The following is a 17,865-nucleotide window of genomic DNA, read 5'->3' as shown; positions in this document are numbered from 1 at the left end:
AAACTACAAGTACAGTCCATCAGAATCAAGCAGAGCTGTGTTGATACATCAATGATTTGTATACCTTACTGTTTCAATTAAAAACTCAAAATTATCTGTTATGCCTCCAACTTTTACTTTCATATTTTTAAGTCTGTTTCAATGTATCTGATATTTACATATTATAGTATAATTATACCTACCATACCATGGCTTGGAGTAGGTTAATTGCATAGGAAGAATTACTATGTTTACATTTTTCTTAAATTACTCTTTTTTTTAAAAAGCACAGTAAAGAGTCTGAGGACAAATTATTCAACTGTTTATCATACATAAGACTGCATGACTATAATACAAAGGGCTTGTCTTTTCATTTAACGTTACAATATACACAGCAAGTCCGGACTAGATCTTACAATCTGAACACAGGTATTTAACCTTTTCCATGCTGTTTATGTTTACAATGCACAGAAGTCCTGTAACCAAACTGTGTAGTAAAGCACACAAAACTGGACTGTAACATAACACAGTATGCAGAAGCACTGGATTTTATGATTTCTTCTTTACGTAGATATACTTTTTAACTGCTTTATTTTTTGGCGCTTGCTAAGGTGTGGCAACCTGCGCACCCAGAAATTACCCAGATTCCATATTACCCTTATATTCCTAGACAGCAGTAAGAACTGGATTCCTTTTCATATTGCTAAACTCAGCATCCTGTTTCTAAGGTGACAGCCTTCCAGATCCTGTAAACTTCTCTGAATTACTGAGTTTAAAAATAAAACCAAAAAGAAAACAGAAAAAAAACCTCCACTTTTGTCCACAGGGTTGATGTTGTCAATACAAAAAACAAACAAAAAAAAAAATCATATGGTTGCTTGATTTAAAAAAAAACATGATTCACAAAAAAATGGTAATCCCAAGTATTCGTTCCCATTTACATGGTAGCCAGTTGCTGCGTTGCCACTGTAAGTATAAAAAATTTCCACCTGTTAGTCCGAAAAAAATTACTTGGCCGCATGGAACTGACCAGCACAAACTCTGAATTTTCTGCAAAATCAACTTTTTAAAGGGCTTACTGGCAGAGGTAGATCACTGCTTCTGTAATACGTCATGGGCAAACAATGTTAATCTGGGATGGGCAATCAATGAGTTACCCTTATTCTTTCAAATGTTTTTCACGGAGCTTTTACTTTTCATACAAAGAGGGCCCATAAATTTTGCAACTGCCAAGCTGACTGTGTTATATTAAGGCAGCACTACCCAAAAATTAGGCACCTGTTAAATACAGTCTGCTAACCTCAGGTCTCGTGTGAGTGTTTTGCTTTACTCAGACTATTATTTTGGACCTGTTCATGCAAATCAAGGTCTTGCCTTCAAGTTTACAATTATGTTAATAAGGAATACAAGAATCAACTGCTGGTTTCATAGCTTCTGGATCTAGTGTCCCTTTTAACTTCAGAAGCCTGAACACATTTATAATGTAACAGATGTTATAGTCTTGAAGTAGATGTCAATCTATTATGTTCAGTACACAGATTGCTGTAAATGTATTGGCTATGAATTCAACAACAGTTCCAGTTTTGTTTAAGCAATAGTACAGCCATAATTTTCAACTGACATTTAAAAATGGTCTAGTTACACCTTGTGTCAAAGTGCAGAACTGCTACATTATTGGTTACAGACATCTATGTGCTATAAAAACAGCTTTGGTACAATAAATTATCAAAAAAGAAAATAAATTTTTGTAAAATTCACAGCATAATTGTGAGGCAAAAAAGCAGTCACATAAAATTCTGCATTTTTAAAAATGTTCAGGATGAACAGAAGACGTCTTTGTGCAGAAGTAATGGTGGAGAAACCACGTGCCGAGAAAAAGCAAAAGAAAAAAGTAAAAAGCAGGAAGGGACACAGTTGTAGCTATTTCCATCAAACGCAAACCACTACTCCTGTGACCTTCAACCAATAAGGAAGTCAACTTTATGACACACGCAAAGTGACCTTGCAATACCTTACAATAAGTGGGTCACAAAAGTCTATTTTAAAAGAAAGGCCTCTTGAATTACCCATTCTCTGTGTTTTCAGCATTAAGGACTGTCTGCAAAAGCATGTCCAAAAGTGATTGCATCTGAAATGGTAGGCTCTTCTAACTTAAGAGTCCAAATCCATAAGGCCAAAGGTTATCCCAAAGACCACCACTTAGACCTCCCCAGGACTGGCCAGGACCGACCCGTTGATTGCTTCTCAGTGCACCTCAGTTATGAAACCAGTCATATTTCAATACTAACTGACTGTGGTCTCCAAAATATGAGACCCATAGAATCCCATTACAATTGCTGCTTTGATCCTCAGTAGATTCAGAAAAGGAGAATTCTGATCACCGCCACTTAGCATGCTTAATGTGCCTTACAAACTCCATTACAACCGTCCCTTTTTACAGCTGAAGAATATATATTTGTGTAATCTGAAGGTCCCTCTTTCTTACAGTACTGCATTTCTGTGCCCATGTTTGTTTGGGGAACTAAAAAAAAAATATATATATTACTCACTCCCCTCCCACCCGAAAACTTCAAAGGGCCTTTTTATAAATCATGTGCAATGCATTTAAAAAGAAACTAGTTTGCAACTACAGCTAACATTTGAACAATAACCCCTGTTGAATGAGACCAAAAAGAACCAAAATCCCTCCCCAAAAAACAAACTATGAATAGGTTGTGGCAAGTTAAAATGGGGGTAGCAAAAGGTGAACACCACTAAGCTATCTGTTAAGGTGGGTCCAGACATGGCTTTAAAAAAAAAAACAAAAACAAAAACAAACACCAACCAACCAAAAAAAAACCAAACCCAAAAAATCAACAAAAACTTCATTGTCCCTTTGCAATCTTTTCAAGTTTAAAAAAATAGTCAGCTTTGCCCTCCTGTAGCGGTTCAGTGAGTTTATCTCCTTCTGATTCAAGCAGCTTTGCACTTTGTTTTTGGAAAAACACCACTTCTATAAAAACACACAAGAAACAAACTTAGTTTCAGTTTAGTCACGAGCTAGCCACAGGACTTTGCTGAACACAAACTCCTGTCATGGGAGACTCTTCTCTATCAATTCCTTGCCTCATTGCAAGGTGTCCTTCAGTCATGTAATGAGCAGGACCTGTATTAGCAGAAAACTGGTATGTTGGATGTCCAGCTATGCCAGTTTCTTGGCGCGGATTAGAGTAGACTGTTAAATTCATGTCCATAGCTCCATTTTGTCCAAAGTCCAAGGTATTAGCAGCCACTGGGCGGTTCTGATAGGCCTGATTGCCTTGGTTACCAGTAGAGGAGGAAGATGTAGAAGAAGAAGTAGTTGAGGAAGACAGGGATGTCATGGAGTGGTGACTGTGGCCCACCTCCATAGAATCCTGGGTGGAGGAGCTGTTTGTTGGAGAATTGTAGACTCTTGGCCTGGTCCGGCTACCCAAGGCTTGCTGTCCATGATGGTGGTGGTGGTGGTGGTGATGGTGGTGGTGGTGAGAGCTATTTCCATGATGATGATGTAATGCATTCTGTTGCTGAGGGGTTACATGGAAGGTGGTTTCTTGAACTGGATGGTTTTCAACAGTGACCTGTGTAGGAGCTTCAGTGGCTGTCCAACCAATCGGAGGAGGAAACTGCTGTCGAACCTATGATAATGAGCAAATTAAAATATTCAAATATCTCCATTTGCAATATATAACAGAGACTAAATTATTCATGTTTACAGCCACTTTTTAAAGAGAAGCTAAGCAAACCTCACAGCTGCATAATTATTATAGAAATGTCAGCATATAGTTAGATTTTCTTAAGGTACATTCAGAAAGTATATAAGAAATGCTTATCTTTCACATTCTGGACACTTCTTTCAAACAAAAAACATTTAAGTACATTGAATATGTGATCTTATTGCCAAAATGACAGAAGCTTTGCATAAAGATAGAAGCTTTAAACAACAGGAGTAATAAACAATCTAATATTTGTACAACACCTAGAACACTAAAGCCCTGTTTTCTGACTCAGGCCTCTGGATACAATAAGCATCATCTACATTATTATGCTGTACTTCAGATCTTGAACACTGTCAACAGTATTAAAGGAGTACTCACACCTCTGGAAGAAAACAGATGATTAAAATGTTACTACAATAGCAAGATCTAGTTATGCACCAACTTCTGCCATAAATTTTCTGCTTAGAAGAATTTATATTCTTATCTGGTCTGAACAAAAAAAAAGTAAGTATTACAGAATTATTTGTAGTCAGTAAATGAGTTGTTGCTACTGTCAAAGAAGAAGTATTGAATAAACACTAGCTCATCAACGCTAATGTTGGTGAAGTACCTGAATGCCGTAAGTAGAAGTAAGAACAAGTTTTGCACTGGTTTGGAAGATGCATAGCTCTGTTTACCCTTACACCCTGTGTAAGGTGTAGCACCAACAGCTGCACCTGACTTATTGCTACCAATACAAAACCTTCTCCTCGGTAGAATCTATGGTAATTTTTACAGCTGCCTGCAGTACATCTGCCTAAGTGACCGACCTAACTTGCAAAGGACTACAGAGGAGCTGGGGGTAAATAAACCAAATCTGATTGCTAATTCCACGCCTAAACCACTTCAGTCCTGAAATGGAAATGTTAGTGAGTTCCAGGTATTTAATATTAGTCTCATAAAATTCAGATAAATCAGCGAGAAGCTTTACTTAAGCCTACCTGTGGGCTGTGTGTTTCACAGTCCATAGCTTGAACAGCAGCAGTGAAGTGTCCACCACTATGTCGATGCTGGTGTGTGGGGTCTGACCGTGCCCTTCCACTGTTGCTTGTTCCAGAAGATCCACCTATAACGTAATAACATGCACAACAAGTGAAGAGACAGAAAATCTACAGTAAAAACAAAGACAACATGAAGATACTTAAACTGCTTTAATGTTAAAATACAAGACCTACAATTACTGTAAGTGCCACAATACTTAAGACGTTGCAGCGTGGGAGCGGGTGCAGAGAAGGGCAATGAAGCTGATGAAGAGACTGGAGAACAAGTCTTAGGAGGAGAGGCTCAGTGAACTGAGGCTGTTTAGTCTGGAGAAAAGGAGGCTGAGTGAAGACCTCACTGCTATCTACAAGAAAGGAGGCTGTAACACAGTGGTTGTTGGTCATTTCTCTCTAGTAATAAGTGAAAGAACTAGAGAAGCTGTTCTAAGTGGAATCCTCACTCCTAGTGGTGTTTAAAAGACACAAAGATGTGGTGCTAAGGGACAAGGTTTAGCATCAGTCTTGGTAGTCAGGTAATAGCTGCATTCAATGATCTTAAAGGTCTTTTCCAACCGAAACAACTCTATCACTCTATAGTCACTCACACTTTGGCTCACCTATTTTTTCTGTTGTTGTGGAGTTGTTACCTGTTCCACCTGATTAAGTAATTGTTTTGTTGAGCACGACATTTTTAAACTAATAAATGCAGAAAGATAGAACATTTATCTGAGAAAAACTCCTGTGCTGTGAAAAGAGAAACACAATTTTGTTGACTGTTAATGGGCAAAACTTACCTGAGCTTGAAGATGTACTAGAGGTGGTTCCTGAAGACTGCGACTGCTCCATGGCAGGACTCGTAGACACACTGTTACTTGTGTTTGTACCTTCGTCTGCTGTTTTCTTAAAGAAACTATGCTGTAGAGCATAATAAGGTTGAATTCGTGTCTTAGGGTCATAGTCAAGCATCCTTAAGATGAGGTCCTTGAACTTCAAGTAGTCAGCTACGGTATGACCCGATTCTCCAGCACGACGTCCACCTGGTCCTCCTGTTTCAACTCCTAGTATATTGTGAAGTTTACGAGTTCCTGGTGGTTTGTATTCCTGTTGAGAAGTTAGACATAGCAATTTCTAAGTCTTTTGAAATTAAGAGATATATTAAGCCTGGAATGTGCATATCTTAAATATGCCATAAAAGGATGTCACATGAAAGTAAGAAGCTACTCAACACTACAGGAAGTGTTACTTAATTAACATCTCTTAGAGCATGATATAGTAACAAACAAAAATAAAGATGCATTTTCAGTAAGACGACATGTAGAACAAAGAAACATCTTATCTTTTTGTGTGTCTTACTAAAGAAACACTACAGACTATCACCCTAGTTAAGTAACCTACCCTTTTTCCATCTTTGGTCTTCTTCAAGTTCCAAGTGCCATCTGGCAACTTCTCAAAGAACTTTCTTGCTTTTGGTGCCTGGTCAAGGATGTGGGTAGGTGGTATCCCCAAAACTTCCACTATTTTATTCATTTGATCCACCTGTTAAGAACAAAGAATAGTTATGAAGAACATGTGACAGAGCTGAGCAGTGCAACAAAGGGAGATTCTAACCACGTGGGAAGCAAATGTAAACTACTCAGGCAAGTTATAAATTGTTTGTGAATCTAAGAAAAATCCAGTACCTACAAAACAAAAATAGAGAATAAGGAGTAACAAGGAGGACCCAGAAAGAGAAAACTATCAACAAGCAACTTCAAGTTCTGACAGAAGACATTGCTCTCACTGACACTTATTAGTTTTAGAATTACTAGATTTCCCTAATGGGCTGGTTCAACACAGCCTGCTTCTCTCCAACACAGAAGTGAGGGAAAATAATATATGAAAAAAAATCCAGGTTGATAGAAAATTTGAGAAAACAGGAGTTTAATATAAATGAGATTATATAATGCACAATTATCTTCGCCTATTTGCAGAAAAAGTGCAGCAAAATGCAGAAAGCAACAGCAGAATCCAGGGAGCTAACGTATCACCCTCCCCATCCTGTGTCAACCCCAGCAGATGAGACCAGCATCCCCAAACCCAGAAACTGAAAGCAGCAACCAGAACAGAAAGCTTTTCTTATCATATTGGAACTTCAAGCCCCATAATACTTTGCTCCAACCAGCACACTTTGAATCTGGCATGACACAGCATGGGACTGAGCATCAGCAGCAAATTCAACTCAATCCATGATAGCTAATTTTGTGCAATAAGTTTAAACAGATGGAAGTCATGATGACAAGGAACAAAAAAATAAACCAATCAAATTACTTATACCACAATATAGCTGCATACCTCATTTGCCCCACTAAAAAGAGGCTCTCCAGTGTGCATCTCAACTAAAATACACCCAAGGGACCACATATCAATTGCAAGATCATAAGGCATTCCCAGTAGCACCTCTGGTGATCGATAAAAACGACTCTGGATATATTGGTATATCTGAAATAAAAGCATACATTCAAAGAGCACCATTATGATTCTGTATTACAAAACAGAACTATCATGAAATCCAGTTTTGGTGTATGGAAAGCAAAGGTATTACTGACACTGTATCTAAATGTTAATTCTTAAAAAAACAAACCCAAAAACCCTCAAGCATTCACACATGAGCTGATTTGCTCAGAATGTCAGTATTTTGCACTTTAAGGGCTGATGAGTGCAATCTCATGCAATTACAGGTAATTGCACAACAATATTTTAGTATTACTAGTCACACTCCTGAAACTTTATCTCTTTTCAAATGTAGTATTTTTGTGGTTTTGGTTTGGTTTATTTTTGTAAGCATCCAGCTTTCTCAAAAGAAGAAGATAACATTCACTAATTTATAGATCCACCGGCACATAATGGACCTGAGAAGGCTCAAAATCCCATTTGCACCAAAACTGAAGTTTAACTTATATCTACAGAAGTCTTCCTAACCTCTCTAGCTAACATTTTCAGTGCAAACAACTAAAACAAAGGTACCTTTAATAAAAGTGGTCACGTGCTCAGCGAAATATAATTCTATCAATCAGGACTAAACCCAAGTTAGTATTTCTGCAGTTGCTCAAGTGTTTGTAAAAGAGGTTTAGTTATAATCAGTATCTTTAAAAGCCAGCTACTGCACTGCCTCAACCCTCAAATCTTATCTCCAAGGCACACTAAATAGTGAAAAGAATAATATATATGGAATGAGAAAATAATAAAAGAGTCTTTTATTTTAAAGCAGACTTGTGAAATCAAGTGCTGATACTGCATTAAAAAATATAACCAAGAGAAAATAAAGATGGAAAATATATCTACTGTGAGACTAAAATTCATTTTTAAAGTTCCTTGAGACTGTTGATCTCCACAATCCTATGTAAAAATTAGGTACTACTTCATTTAAATCATCATTACTAATGTTTATATTAACTGTCTAGATACTATGACTTGAAAATAGTGATTTTTTTCATACATATCCAACAGTAGCACATGCAGGATTTTTAAGAATACTCACCCTCTGTCCAAGTTGACACGAACTGCCAAAATCAACAATCTTGATAGCGCTTCGTTTGGGGTTACAGAGCAGGATATTCTCTGGTTTTAGGTCACAGTGAATGATACTAAGTTCAGGAGTCGCCAGAAAGAGCAGTGCAGTGCACATTTGCTGTGCAAATTTTCTTGTCAGGTTCAATGAGACACCTCTGAAGTTGGTGTTCCGCAACAGATCATACAGATTGTAGGACAGCATTTCAAAGACTAAGCAGAGATGGTTTCGGAACATGAAGTGGCGCTTCAAATGCACTTTAAAAAGGGAAGAAAATAATTAACACATTCTGTGTGGTAAGTATTAAGCATTAGTTACAACACAATGCCTAAATATCTTAATCAACATGCAGGAAGCTGTAAGATAATACAGTGTTACTTTTTTGTCTACATCTATGGCTATGGTATGCCTGTCCTTAGGCGCACCTCAGTAAAGAAGTAAAATTACTATTAGCAAAGGAAAACACACTTGTGGGTAAATAACAACAGCAAAAAAAAAAGAGACAAGATGTTCAAACCGTGTGTAACGCAACCTTTTCACAACACCTTTGATCTTTTTCAGGGGATAGTTCATTTCTCCACCTTCCTAAACCTAAAACTGTATTCAAGTCCAAGAAGACTGGAAAAAACTGCACATACAGCAGCATTCTGTAAAGGAGATTACTGGCTTCAGGAAAGCAAACAGTATATTTAAAACTGAATTATGTATTAGGAATTTCCCTTACACTTAGCAAGAAATTATCTGCCAGTTTCATTTAAAATACACTGAGACATTACCCACACGACTTCATTACTTCAAATAATAAAACTGACCAGTATCACACAGGCATTAAACTCATTTAAATCAGGACTCATCTAAATTTATGAAATATATTATAATATTATATCTTCATTTCCATGTGGTCTTCCTATATTTGGCGCCAATTCCTTCCCACACCTAAGCTTCTTGGACCTGCCAACCTGGCAAGAATCACCACCTACTCCAACTGATCCAGACAATACAAAAGACTTCAAATAAACGTTTTACACAAGCTGACTTCATTTCATCTATCATAAAGTTTAAGTAGCACTACAATAAATCTAGGTAACAGCACGCCAATATACAGTAGCAGTTATAACTATAAATTTTAAACATTTTTGAGCCATAAATTGGCAAGGTGTATCATTAACAGAAGTCTTTGTTCTCCTCAAGCAAAATTTTGAGCTTTTTAAACACATGCAATCAAGAAATAATTATTAAGCTAGCCATAAAACTACTCTATGATGCTGGTTTACATTTAATATTCATGCCCTGAGATTCTGAGATCATTTAAGATACAACCAAGGTAGTGAAAGAGGTGCAAACTACCACAGATCACAGCTTCTCTGTAGAAAGTCAGTCCATGGCAACCTCTTTGCATGTCCATATTATTAACAGGAAAAAGAAAACTCTACAAAACGAGATCTCAATGCTACAAAATATCAAGTCTGTTTTCCCAGATATATTATACATTCTTCCAGATATAATCCTGTTGCAAAGTGAACAGGAGCTATTCATTAAATAATGATTTTTAAATTTGTATTATTCTTTCAAATAATTTAGCACCAAAAGCATCTTAAGCTACATAACATAATAAGATCTAAAACATCCCTCATTTTGTTAAGTAAAATGAAGAATAACTATTCAAATACCTATGTAGTACTTCATCTCAGTGTCATGTTTGTTCATAAGCTCAAGCAGTCGCACTTCAATCTGAGCTTGGTTTAAGAAAGCCTTCTTGTTTTTTATTATTTTGATAGCCACCCACTCCTGTTCCACTCGATCATAAGCCTTTACAACCTGAAAGTCAAATACACATCAGTAAAATTTCTCCAGTTTTCAACATGCAGCAAAACTCACTTTCCAAACTTTCTTCACTTTTTCAATTCAGAGAAAACATTTAAAGAACTTATGTTCTTTTCAGATACATTTATCTTCTTGAATTTATTATAATATCAAGTAGGAGAATAAAGCCACAATTGGTCATGTGAGGTTTGTTGCAGTTATGTCATCAAACAGAATGGAAGCTTCGCTGAGGCTTCACTAAAGCAAGCATTTTATCCAAATGTAATTATCAAATCATCAAAACCAATGCTGTAAAATGGCTGGCAAAATCTGAGGGAAAAAAAAAAAAAAAAAAGAAAAACCAAAGAAAGCAATAAAAGCTCCACTCTTCTAGTCTCTTTCTCAAGCCTTGGCTACAGCTAGAAACAGTCAAAACCAACATCACTAAGCAAGACTTGTCATAGATTATCCCTGGTAGTAGGCTATTGTTTTAAACCCCAAGCCAAACAACTAAATATGTGAACTGATGGGAAAAGGCTGAGGATTTGCTCATTACAAAATGCATTACCAGACAGATCCACATACTGAAGTATAGTCAAATGTTATCTGTAGGAAGAGGAAACAGCACAAGGTAAGAGTGTCTTGAGCAAGCACTCCCCATAATAGGATGAAGAAAAAAAGTGCTTAATTTTGAAATTAAACAGGAGTACTACTTTTGAAGAAATGTATATTATAATTCACACGAATTACAGGTTGCTCAGTTGATACACATTACCTGTCCAAATGATCCTTTGCCTATTAAAGAGTCAATTTCATAACGATCCATCCACTTCTCCCCATTTTTTACAATATAGTCATAGTTGTCATCATCATAGCCATCGTTGTAAACTTTTCTCTCCTTCTTGTGACTGGAATCATCTCCTTGGCCCTGCTGATGCCTCCGTTTTTTTTTTGCATAGTAAACCTAAATACAAGAAAGTATATTGCTGAAGAGCACTTCTTAGTTGATTGTCAGTCAAATAAAGAATAGAAAACAGGTTTAATAATCACACCACAGAAACACAGAACGTCAAGGGCTGGAAGGGACCTTTAAAGATCATCTAGTCCAACTCCTCTGCAAGAGCAGATCACCTACACCACATCACACAGGAAAGCATCTAGGCAGGTTCTGAAGCAGAAGACTCCACAACCCCCCATGGCAGCCTGTTCCAGTGTTCTGTCACCCTCACAGGTTAAAAATTCCTCCACATGTTTACATGAAAATTCCTATACCTCAACTTCCACCCATTGCCTCTTGTCCTGTCACTGGGCATCATGAAGAGGATCCTAGCTCCATTCTCTACGTATGTATAAACACTAATCAGGTCATCCCTCAGACTTCTCCTCTTTAAGCTAAAGCACCTCAGGTCCCTCAGTATCTCCTCATAAGAGAGATGTTCCATTCCCTTAATCATCTGTGTGGCTCTGCACTGGACCCTCTCAAGCAGCAGTGATTTTAAAATGCAACTTCTGCTACTGGAGAAACAAACAATCCTCTCCTGCTATCACTATTTCAAGTCATTATACCAAAGCAAAGCCTTGATGAATACTTTTTAAAATATCAGCAGATCTAAAAAAATGTACTAATAACACTGATTTCTAGGGTTCATAGGTGCAAAGAAAGGCACAACACAGTATAAAACAAGACTTAACAGTTCTCTTTTCACAAGACTGGAAAAGAATCTCCAGAAAGTCAGCAAACACTGCAGAAATCCCTTCACACTGCCTACATTGCCAGATGTTAGAAACTAACTGATGCTTTTCTATATTCACAAAATGATTTAAATTTTTTTACATTTGTCAATAATATCTAATTGAATACTTGAGAGAAGACACTTTACTATTTTCCTTAAAGGTCCTTAGAAACATTCATAAACATCTATAGATTGAACCAAGCGTGGCTTTGCCACTTTTATTTGCTGATCATGCAACAGAGAAGCTCAACATTTGTTTATAAAACAACAGGATAAAAAAATAGTACATATCTATGTACATATAAACAGATGCATACAGAAATATTTTTAAAATTATGTGCTGGATGGAAAGCAGGACCATGACATCAATGATTTCAAATGAAATTCAAAGAACAGAGACAAAGCTTGATTTTTCTTACCTCTTCACAAGATTACTTATAGAAAATATATTTAATGATGTAAGCAAAAAAATCACATTGATACACATTAGAAAGGCAGCTGGAACCATTACCTCATTAATATGCTTGTATGTTTTGATCAAATCTACGGAGAGTTTCCTCAGTGGAGCTGTGGCTGGATCACGGAAAGTTTGGGGCATCCGCCTCTGTAATATGACCAGATCATAACTTAGGAAAAAAGCTTGGACTTTTAATGATGCAATTACTACACCAAATCATGTCATTCCTCACAGAAAGAAATAAATATGGCAATGGAATAATTTAAGTTGGTATTAAAAACAGAAAATAAATTTAAAAAGGAATAGTTCAGTTAAATTACTTTAATATATTTAATTAGTTTTTAAAAAGAAATCCCAGAATTACTAGTTCTCCAATTATACCTAGCATAATTTTTTTCCACATTTGAAAATACAGTTCCTTTGATAGCACAGATTCTTGCTGATATTACTCCACTAACTCCTGTCGGATACATGAGCTATAACTATTTAATGTATAACTGCATTAAAACCACAAATGGAAGTTAACAGTAATAAATACTGGAGAATTCTGGCAGTTTGCTACATTTAAACTGTATTAAACTCCAAATAAAACCCCCTCAGTTCCACCATGCTTTACAATACCCAGGACCAAGTCTAAATCTAAAGCTGAATGAAAGTCTAAAGAAATCCAAAGCATGCATATAACATCATATTTACTTTCAAAACTTTAAAACAATGTCCCTGAAAAGGTAGTTATGCTCCTCATTTGTGTTCCCCATAATTGACTACATTGAGAACCCATCCATCTTCAAAAGCAGGCTATTATTTTTATCAGTTTCCTGAAGGAATATGTTTGATAAAATCATTTTTGTGTTTCTTTTTATCTTTGCACACACATGCCATGTAAATTCTGGATCAATCAATCTCTATTCCTCCTTAATATTTGAAATCTCAGAAGACAGAAGTTTCTAAAAAGAAATGCATGCTGGAGCTAAGTAACATCCTCAGAAAAGAGAAGTCAGACAAAAACTAATTCACAAACTATTTCATTTGATTAAAGCTGACTACCTGCTCTGCAGACAATTAACAGCATCAGCATACCACCAGACAAGCTCTTCAACTTCTCTGTCTCACAGTTAGTGTCAGATTGACAGCCAGGAGAGAGTTGGTGAGGTTTGTCAGACTGGTCCCCTAGCCTGCCTCTCTCTATTTCCTTTCTTCCCAAAGGCTGAAAAACGCAGGGCACGTTTAAGCAATTCCACTGGAGAAAAGCTTTGTTTCATGTGTGTTAAAGCTTATTCTATTTCCTTCCCTGTTATTAAGAAGGTTAGGTGACCAACCACCACCACACTTAGCCTTACAACTCTAATTTGCCATTATCTCATCTCACGCCACCAAATATGCTCAGGCTCGTAACTCTTCACTTCCAAGTGCTTAACCTTAATCTCATCTCCTGCCTCCTGTTAAGGCTGAACTGATATACAGCCTCTTGCAGAGGTGAGGAAAGAGCATGAACTATTAACAAAAATAATGAAACTGATTTTTGTATCAGTACTGCCAGACTAACAAACAAACTGGAAAAGCTTAACTACTACTCTTTTATGGTATTACTTAATACTTATAATGGTTACTGTAGAAATAGCGTATATGACAAAAAAAAATTTAAAAAATAAAAGTCAACCCTGGAATAATCCCAGAAAGTTCTCACAAGCAGAAGTGATGAAGAGTTTGTGCTTCTGAAACTGGATCTCAGTCTCAAGCAATCATACTAGAAATCTAAGCTTGTGCTCCTGTCTGGTGGATGTGCAGACCACATGGTGAAAAAAACGAACATGTGAGCAAGAGCAGGAGAATGGGACAGAGCATGAAAAAGCGAAAGATAAACAGAAAGGAAAGAGGGAAGACACATCCAGTAAGCTTACTGTGAGGTTGGAACTCCTAACAGGTACAACGCTCATCAGAGATGGAGGCTCGTGAAAAATGCCAATTCAAAGCTTTGATGCACACCACTGCAAAAATGGCCACATAACATTTTTAAACCCTGGCAAGACTGCTGACCTGTGGTCTTTTTGAGTAGGGAATGTTTCTCAGAGATGACGCAATAGAGTTTAACTAACCCAAGTCATGCCCCAGGGGCTTGTTCCAGCCAATTAATATTTGGTTATGTCCACTACCACCAATTTCCCTTAAGCAGATTTACCAAACTAATTCTTTTTTATTATAAACACAAGCACTTCATAAACCTCAGGAAAGTATGTTTTAAAATTTCCTAAACATCTTGGCATTCATAAAACATTTTAGTTTCCTCATTTCCTCTGTTGAACAAATGTGAACCATTAAATGAATTACACCTAAATATCATCTCTTTTGGTTCTCTTCCACATCACCTTTAAATAATGGAGCAGCATCTAGTCCTAATCCTTACTGCCAGTGCTACAGGCTTTTCAAATGTCATCTATTTCCTTTAAAAATACTATTATGATTTAAAAGATATCGAAACACAGGAACACTGGTAGATTTTGCTGGTAAAAGAAACCATGCTGCAGTGCACAAATACTTGCAGGGATCAGTCTCAGTCCTAGGCCGACACGGCCATCTCAGAGGTTACAAATTTTGCGGAAAGAGCCTGTGAAGGACTCCAATAGTCCAGATCAACTATTCAGACCTAAGATTGCTCTAATTTGGAGAAGTAATTTCCAAAACAAGTATTCAGATTTATTTCCTAATTTATAAGTCAAATTTGCTTGCTTATTAAAAAAAAACTTCTAATTTTAACTCTGAAATAAACAGCCTGATGAAACTGAAATGAAAAAAAAATTAAAAATATCTAATTTGTTGCTCTTACCCAACTATAAATGTAGATTCTGCAGGCTATCCCTATGTTGCTTACAGGCATCATCTTACTTGAAAACTGTGCTTTTAATTGAGATTTTAGATAGTTGCATGTTTCGGAGGTCACACCTCAACATGTATGAACTTTTTAACAGGTATTATTTTGCCATCCTAGATTCATAAAGTTTTTGGTAGGATAGCAAAAACAATTGACCTTTTCCTCCTTCTTGTGACACTGCAAAAACTAACATTCTCTTGTTTTTCCCCCTGAGATTCTTGTTTTGCTCTTGTTCCGCTCCCTTCTTCCAGATGATGGAAGATTGGAATGAAGTGAGCTTTATCAGTGGGGGAATACTGATTTCCCTTGACTTCAAAGAACACTCAACCACTAGAAAAAAAAAATCTCATTGCGTGAGCTTCAGTCTCTATCTGGTGGCCAGACAGCAACACTGCAATCTCAGATCTTTATAAAGATAGAACACAAATCAAAAGATATGATGAATTTGAAGACTGTGAGACAAGAAACAACGTTTATTACAATTATATATGCCAGTAAACACCAATCACATTGTGATGTGTTCATGCTTACACTTCAGTGTACGGCCAGCATGAAAATTACACTACTAGTAATGAACTAGAGTGTATTTCTTTTACCAATCAAATGTACATGGCATTGTGATGAAAAGCAACCTGTAAATGGTCTAAACAAAGGAGAACAAACACAAAATGGCAGCAAAGAGCCCCACTCATGTATTCACCATATTTGAGACAAATGATGTTTTAAGGAAAGTATGACTTCTAATTCAAGTATGTTTCTCTAACCTGCAGTTTTCAAGGGTTAACGAAGGACAGAAAACAATTCTCTTTGGACATATGCTTTGCTACCTAAAAACCAGATGGCACTGTTTCATACCAAGTGCATTTTATTTTGATTATAGGAAATTCTGAGCAGATACATATTTTCTGTTAACATAATGCTTTAATGCAGTTTTTTAAGAAAGAAAACAAAATAGAAAAATCTGTTTATGCATATCACCTTTCATTTCACAAATAGAGTAATAAAATATATTTATTATAATGGTGTCTTTTAGTCAAAATTCCAACGATGATGACCTATTTAATTGACTCCCATAATAAAAAACCTGAATGGACCAGTCTCACATCCTAAGCTACCTGCTAATCAAAACTCTTCTAGAATCACAATAACATAATACAGGAAGTTAACTAATCCTTTTCTGTGGTGGGCAGTCACATAATAGATGACATCTCCAGAGAGTCAACAGAACAGATGTTGAATTGCTGTAACCACAAGCCACAGTAACACTTCCTCATAATATACAGCAAACAGCAGATTTCTAGTAAAATGACCAAAGGAAAAAAAAAATGAATGTGCTAAAGTACAAAACAAGAGAAATGCAAGACTAGTCTTCAACTGTACTCAGGGCAAGAACTGTTGGCAAGCAGGGTCAAAATTGCAGTTCTAGTACTTTAATCACTGATTTGTGCTCTGTATTTCCCTCTTGATCTGGCTTCCTTCCCCAAACAAGGCTGCTAAATGAAAGTAATAGTAAGAAACATGTAAGTTTAATGTTTAACAAGTAAATAAAACTGACAAGGAAAGAAATGTTTTCTGCCAAGATTTTATCCTGTCTGATTTAACCCAATTATTAATTTAAAAAACAAACCAAAAACCAACCACACACACATAGAGAGCAGGAGGAGTAGAGAAAGGAAATTAAAAATTCAGCTGTGAAATTCTTGTTGCCAGATCATAGACATGCTATCTAAAAATGTCTGAAATGGAAAGTGAGAGAAATGCTTTTACTGAAATGAGCTGCATGCTCATACACCATGACAGAATCTGACCATCACTAAAAATAATATTGCTGATTAAGTAGCTGAAGTAACTGAACTAAAGATCTGCTAGCACCTGCTAGAACACATTAACATTGCAATGATCTAGTTGCAATTAATAAAATTTCTGGCCAACATCTGGCCAGTAAAATCTAGAATTTTGCAGGTGCTAAGTGATCTTAGATACACACAGAGAGAAAGATGTTTAGCAATCAGCATGACTTTTTAATTCCTAGTTTCTGAACTGAAGAAAGTTTCAGGCAATATGAGTGTCCATGATGAATAAAAACATTAGCACAACATAAAATAAATGCTTGTTTAAAGTTGTGAAAACTTTTAAGCATCTGGTTATGCTGAACTCTAAGGATGCAGCCATCTGAAACTGGGCAAAGAAATATTAATGTTTGTTACTGCTAAAGGAAAAAGATCCCACAAACATCACGCTTCCTATTCACTCTAGGACACACATTGCTTTCCTAAAACTGGCTCTGGCACTCATCAGGGAGTTAAGGACACAATCAAGAGCAGGACCCCATCCCACCAGCAGGCCCAGAACTTGGTGACATCGCAGACCTAAATCAAACCTTTCCAATCCAGCAGTTTTCAGGAAACAAAAGCCTTAAGCCTAACTATTGGGGGAGGAAGTTAAAAAAAGTATAGCTCAGAAGTTTTAAATTGTAATTTAAAATTTTGTAAGTGAAAAACAAAGTAACCTGGTCGTCTTAGAAGTATCTTCCTGTTATTTACTCTTTGCCAATGATGAAACCAGAATGTTTTGGTTATCATAGCCACAAAGAAATAGGTGCAGGAGGAGATCATGTAAATATTTCAAGAGTAACATATAGTATAAAAACACATAATCTACAGAACTTTAACATGAATTGTCATTACTGTTCCCTAACCTTGAATCCGCAACTACATAAGA

At 36.5% G+C, this 17,865-nt stretch overlaps 1 protein-coding gene across 2 annotated transcripts in view; it reads right to left on the bottom strand.

The window, feature by feature from the left end:
• Nucleotides 1-280: 280 nt before the first annotated feature.
• DYRK1A (dual specificity tyrosine phosphorylation regulated kinase 1A) overlaps nt 281-17,865 on the bottom strand; it is an 80,937-nt gene continuing 63,352 nt past the window's right edge. For both annotated transcript variants that reach the window (XM_064152511.1, XM_064152512.1), the window contains exons 4-12: nt 12,330-12,422; nt 10,861-11,049; nt 9,953-10,100; nt 8,253-8,539; nt 7,067-7,213; nt 6,131-6,271; nt 5,530-5,836; nt 4,697-4,821; nt 281-3,635 (exon numbers count right to left, since the gene is read on the bottom strand). In XM_064152511.1, coding sequence (XP_064008581.1) covers nt 3,012-3,635; nt 4,697-4,821; nt 5,530-5,836; nt 6,131-6,271; nt 7,067-7,213; nt 8,253-8,539; nt 9,953-10,100; nt 10,861-11,049; nt 12,330-12,422 — 2,061 coding nt within the window. In that variant the 3' untranslated portion in view covers nt 281-3,011. The remainder of the gene's footprint in view (nt 3,636-4,696; nt 4,822-5,529; nt 5,837-6,130; nt 6,272-7,066; nt 7,214-8,252; nt 8,540-9,952; nt 10,101-10,860; nt 11,050-12,329; nt 12,423-17,865) is intronic.

The sequence above is a fragment of the Pogoniulus pusillus genome, chromosome 12, assembly GCF_015220805.1.
Source record: "Pogoniulus pusillus isolate bPogPus1 chromosome 12, bPogPus1.pri, whole genome shotgun sequence".
Taxonomy (NCBI): Eukaryota; Metazoa; Chordata; class Aves; order Piciformes; family Lybiidae; genus Pogoniulus; species Pogoniulus pusillus.
The sequence above is the reverse complement of the archived record's forward strand: the minus strand, read 5'-3'. Positions and strand labels throughout refer to the sequence as shown.